The sequence below is a fragment of the Microtus oregoni genome, unplaced genomic scaffold (genome assembly GCF_018167655.1).
Source record: "Microtus oregoni isolate MIOR12 unplaced genomic scaffold, Mior012 000002F_ref0000024, whole genome shotgun sequence".
NCBI lineage: Eukaryota > Metazoa > Chordata > Mammalia > Rodentia > Cricetidae > Microtus > Microtus oregoni.
In genome coordinates this window covers 56,801,005-56,806,687 of record NW_024543061.1, presented here as the reverse complement: position 1 = coordinate 56,806,687, position 5,683 = coordinate 56,801,005, and the positions used below count along the sequence as shown (strand labels likewise).

The following is a 5,683-nucleotide window of genomic DNA, read 5'->3' as shown; positions in this document are numbered from 1 at the left end:
GGGGGAGGGGTACAGATCCCACTGGGAACTGGGGACTCCAGGTTGCGGGTCTTGGTGGATGGATGTCCTTTCTTGGGCTGTCCCTGTTGAGTGGGGAGCCTCATTTTTCTTTCATGAATTAATTAAAAACAAAGAAAACACTGAGGGAGTCTGCATGACCTCATTCCAACGGGTGCTGCTCCTGGTGGGGGCTGTGGCTGGGGTGGGTGGGGACAGGAGACTCCTACAGTCAGCCACAGTCTCTGGCCAGGCTTAGGCTGGGGCCACCTGGCTGGTCTCCGTCTTGGAGACAGTGGCAGAGGCCTCTTCATCACCGAATGGAACCTTGCCACAGCAGAGGGTAGTGAGCATGCAGTTCCGGAACTGGAAGGCAGAGAGTGCCAGTCAGGACCAGGTCCCACCACCCAGCCCAGTCTCAGCCCCACCACCCACAGAATATCCCCTCACTAAGTCTGGCTCCTTAGCAGAGCTTGCTAAGTGTATGTTTCCCCAATGCCAGAGATGCCAGGAACCGAGAACAATATCAAATGATATTTCATAGTGTCCTTGAATGCTTAGGACCTTTTGTGAATGATCTCTTGTAATTTGAGAATTTAAGATTTGGCCCTTCCCATAGATAGGAAAACAGGAGCCCGGGGAGGGAGACTGACTCTCCCAAATCACACAGCCTGGACGTGGCAGAGCTAGGACATGAACCCAGAGTCTCAGTCCGGAGACCACATCCTTTTCTGCAGAGAGACCGTGGCTTTTAACAGCGGCTTGTTCCCACTCTAGCATTTTTAGCAACTTCTTCAGCTTTACAAAAAGTGAGACCATTCCATTCCCGGCCTTGGAACTACTTGTCATTTTCTGGTTGTTTTTTGAGACAGCCCTGGTTGGTCCCCAGATCACAAAGAAGCTTTGAACTTCTGACCTGCCTGCTTCAGCCTCCTGAATACTGGGCTATAGAGGTGCACGACCACATCCTAATTTGGAGGTGGGGTACATATCACCATGTAGTCCAGGCTGACCTGGAGCTCAAGATCCTCCTGCCTCAGCGTTTAGATTATGAGCGTGTGCCGCTGCACATGTGTGCCTGGCTTCTAGCTGACTTATGAGGCCAAGTTCCAGACCATCTGTCAGATGTATTTCACAGGAGCAGGTGTCAGGTCACCTGGTCACCTGGTCACCTTGGAGGGCTTACTTCCAGGCTACCCAGAGACTGGGAAGTTGCCGGCCTAAGAGCTGATGGCCTGCCAGCAGTCTGGGTGGAACTTCTCTGTCTTGCCCTATCCTCTCCCCCTCTCCCTATTTCCCTCTCTCCCCACCCCAGGCACCTGTTTGTTCATCATGATGTAGATGACCGGGTTGTAGATGGCGGAGCTCTTGGCAAAGAAAGCCGGCACGGTCATAAAGATGGGGCCAAAGTTGGAGCCTTGGTGGGTGAAGATGTAGAAGGCCACGCTCGCATAGGGGAGCCAGCAGATCAGGAAGAAGATAACCATGAGGATGACCATCCGAGTGACTTCCTTCTCAGCCTTCTGGGTGGTGGCTGACTCCTGCTGCTGTGCAGCCGCCTGCAGGGGTACAGCCCCGTGTCCAGCCCATGGGGTCTACACATACCTCAGCACCCAGCTCTGGCCACCCAGCATGGGTCTGGGGACACGCGTACCTCCTTGACTGTGAAGACCAGCTGCCCATAGCAGAAGAAGATGATGATCAGAGGGATGCTAAAGTGGACCACGAACATGTAGAGGACGAAGGACTCGTTGTTGACCTCGGGCTTGAGTGTATAGTAGTCAACCCCACATGAGCACTGCATGCCCTCGGGGATGTACCTGGGGGCCGGAGACAGGGACAAGAAAGTTGGAAGGGAACACCTCAGCTGAGCCTAAGTCCATGGAGGCTGGAGCCACTGCAGGCCTTAGGAAGCGTGGTGTCTTTATCTGCTGGCCCCATCGCCAGGTAAGACTTATCTGTCTCTCTCCTTAGGGCAATTCTCAAGCTTCCTGACATTTGATCACACAGCTCTTCTCCACCAGCCTGATGCCCTTTGGTGGTTTAAATGAGTTGGCAGAGGATGCCGGGGAGGAGGGCTGAGGCCTGTCCTGTAAACGCAGCAGTCTGGAGATGAGGGTCTCCTAGCAATAGCAATGCATTCTGCACTAGGATAGGCTTGCTTCCCTCTATGGGAGTTGGTGCAGCTTCTAGAAACAAGGCTGTTGTAATGATGTCTGTGGATGGTGACACTGCCCTCGGAAACCCCAGGGTGTCCATTGAGTGTATCTGTAGAAACTGCCAAGCCAGGAGGAGGAAGATGAGGACTGAGGCCAGCCTGGGATGAGGGGCTCTGATTGAGCAAGGGCCACTCGGTGAGTTCTTGAAGGGCAGGGCAGAGATGTGAGGAGAGAAAGAAGATTCTCTGAGGCTTCTGGGTACCTAATAACCTGTCCAGGTGTCCAAGCCACCGTCTCTACCCTCTCTTGTCTTACCTACATTTGGAGATGGTGGCCTGGAGGCTGGATGGGCCTCAGTTCCTGGGGTAGCTATAATGACACCATGCATGTTGGGAAAGTTCAGCTTCCCCATGGGGCTGAGGTCCAAGGTCACAGAGAACTGCCCCATGCTCAGGAGAACTCAACCAAAGAGGATTGTAGTTTGGCTTTGACTTAACTGAGGATTAGGGACTCGGGTCAAGGTGAAGAGTTGGGGTGTTCAGGGTTCCCCTTGCCATGGATGGCTCAGCGATAGAATCAGACTCACTGTCCCTCCCTTCTCCCCTGCCTCAGACCATGTTATATAATGCCTGGAACCAGCCCCCAGGCTCTGTGTTCTGAACAGGAACCCCACAAAGGTCTTGCCAGACGCAATGCTCAGTGCCATTACCTGGACCAGCCGACAAGCGGGGGAGCAGCACAAGCCAACGCCATGACCCAGGTGAAGGCCACACCCATAATGGCATGATTCTCCCCAAAGCGGAAGTTGCTCATGGGCTTGCAGACCACTACGTACCGCTCAATAGCCAGGACCACCAGGGACCACAGGGCGATTTCACCTGCAAGGCAGTTGGCAGCTATCAGTCCTCCAGCTCTGACTTCAGACAAGAGAGAGCAAACACTCCCAGAGAGCACAGGGCAGCATGATTGAGACTTGAGCCCCCGGCCCAAGGGATGCAGTGAGTTTGGCCAGGAAGAGGGAGGGGGATGAAGAACCCATGTGGCAGAGATGAGCAAAGGAACGCCAAAGACCTGACAGCCTTTCTGTTTGGTTAGAGCTTTCGGTTCACGAGACACTGCCTCAGAATGGCTGGGGCCACACACTGGGTAGTGCTTCGGCAGGGGAAACACAGGGACAAGGAGGGAGCTCCAGACTCCAGCCCACATGTCACCCATGGAAACTCAGTATGGAGAAGGGCCACAAAGTAAACCAGCCCCGGGACACTTTCGGGAGTGCTACCAACAAGAATTTCTGGATGACAGCTGCGGCTTGGGTCTGACCCCACAGAGACCAGCTCACTAGCATGGAACCCCAGTTTCTGTCCAGAGACTGGGGGACCGTAATCACAGAAGGCTAACAAAAGATGCCCACAGTGCAGCAAAGTTGCCAACCAAGGCAGCACCCCGGACATGGAGGAGATAAGATAACATCCTTGGGATCCATTGCCCTGGCCTTGCTTGGGCTTTGTGAGGCCCAAGTCCATTGGTGACATTGCTGGATCTCAGTCAGGAGACCCCAACTCTGGTTCCGGCCCCGTCACATTTCTGAATGAGTTTTTCACCTGCTCCTTTCCTCAGTTTCCTCAGCTAAATAGGTTCCATTGTTCCCATGGTAAGCTCATTGATTTTCAAGTCAAGTGAGAGAGATGTTTGGAAACACCCGGTGTGGCAAGGCGGTCCATGCCTGTGATCTCAGCACTTGAGAAGCTGTGTAGCTGTCCTCAGCTACACAGTTTAAGGCCAGGATAGACTATGTGAGACTGTGCCCCTCCCCCAAATATAGAAAGAAAAAGAAAATAAACAAACGAGGGAAGTAGAAAAAGACAAGATCTCCTGAGTAAATTAGGAGCATGGGGACCTTGGGAGAGGGGAGGGGAGAGGCAGGGAAGGGAGCAGAGAAAAATATAGAGCTCAATAAAAATCAATAAAAAATAAAGTAAGCGGCAAAAAGAAAAGAAAGAAATGAATCCTCTGAGATTCCCAGTGTATGGAGCATGCACTCATGATGGAGACCAGCAGGACTGAGAAGGCAGTCAGACAGACACCCAGTACACCGACCCAGTTGTCACCTGGACCAGAACCTATGTGCCTTTTCTTACTCATCCTGGTCCTCAGTCTGAGTCTGGCCCAGCTCAGCTGCCTCAGAAAATACCCTCACACACCATAGCTCCCCAGTGAGCCCTTGACCTCTCTGAATCCATGTTTCTTGCATTACTCATGAGATAGATGAGCCTTCAATGCTTGCTCTAAATAAACAGCCTAGCTCAGCATCACGGTGTTGTCGTAAGGGCTTCGGATGAGACCAATTGAAGAGGAGTGGAGAGACCCGTTAAGCTGCTGCTCCCAAGCTGCAGACCCTCCCCAGGCCCTTTCATGCCCCCTTGGCCCCCACACTACACCCCAATCCCTCTGCTCATACCGCCCAGTGTGGCGAAGAAGCCCTCGATGTTACATCCTGTGGGCCCAAAGATGAAGTAGCCATGCAGTGAGGTGTAGAGCGTGGTGGTGAATCCTCCCAAGACCATGAAGAGGTCAGCCACAGCCAAGTTGAGCAGGATGTAGTTGAGCGGTGTACGCAGCTTCTTGTGCTGTACGGTGACATAGAGCGTGAGGAAGTTGATGGGGAAACCCAGCACGATGAGCAGGAACATGTACGCTGCCAGCACGGAGAACTGCCAGGGTTCCGCCAGGTAGTACTGTGGGTACTCAAAGGGGCTGCGCACCACTCCTGTGGCGTTCGAGAAGGGCACATAGAAATTGGGGCCCTCCGTGCCGTTCATGGTTGCGGCCCTTGAAGCTGCCCCACAGGCTGCTCGTCAACAGAAACTGAGGCTGCCTGCCTAGCTCAGCCACCTACAGCTCCCACAGTGCAACTCCAGGCATCAACCCCCCCAAGGACCCTTATAAAGTGACCTTCTCTCCCTAAGCCTGGGCTGATTCAGCATCCGGGAGATATCATACTAAGAATACTAATCTCACTGCTGCCACTGGGGCCTAATTGGCTTGCAGAGGGGCCAAGGTGACACCGGGTGGAGGCCCTGGAATAAAGGAAGGGTGTCTCGTCTTGTCCTCCCCAGAGTCCCCCCCGGAATTTTCAACCCCTGTCAGTCTGGTGGCCTCAGGTTGTGACTGGGGTCTCAGGACCCTAAGTTTGTTCCTCCATATTGCTCCAACTGACAACGCCTCTCCATGAGCTCTCCTACCCCATCCCTTCCCAGTCCCCTGGCCCTGATACGAGCTCATCTGGACATATCTGAGCATCCTACCCCATCCCTTCCCAGTCCCCTGGCCCTGACAGGAGCTCACTTGGACAGACCTGAGCACAGTCAGCTCAATCCATTACCACCCGCCCTGCCCCACCCCGCCAGGCCCAGCAGCTCGATAACTATTTGTTGCATTCAATTGGAATTTGCTCACTCACTTGTTCATTAAGCATTTATGAGCCAGCCACCTGGGACACAGAGACGGAGGCCATGGCCCTGCTAAAA

At 53.7% G+C, this 5,683-nt stretch overlaps 1 protein-coding gene across 1 annotated transcript; it reads right to left on the bottom strand.

The window, feature by feature from the left end:
- Window positions 1-242: 242 nt before the first annotated feature.
- Window positions 243-4,975, bottom strand: Rho (rhodopsin). Its single transcript, XM_041641828.1, has 5 exons — window positions 4,615-4,975; window positions 2,866-3,034; window positions 1,652-1,817; window positions 1,317-1,556; window positions 243-363 (listed from the first exon to the last, which is right to left on the bottom strand). Exons 1-5 carry the CDS (start codon window positions 4,973-4,975, stop codon window positions 253-255), a joined length of 1,047 nt encoding a protein of 348 aa, XP_041497762.1. The 3' UTR covers window positions 243-252.
- Between the last annotated feature and the right edge of the window lie 708 nt (window positions 4,976-5,683).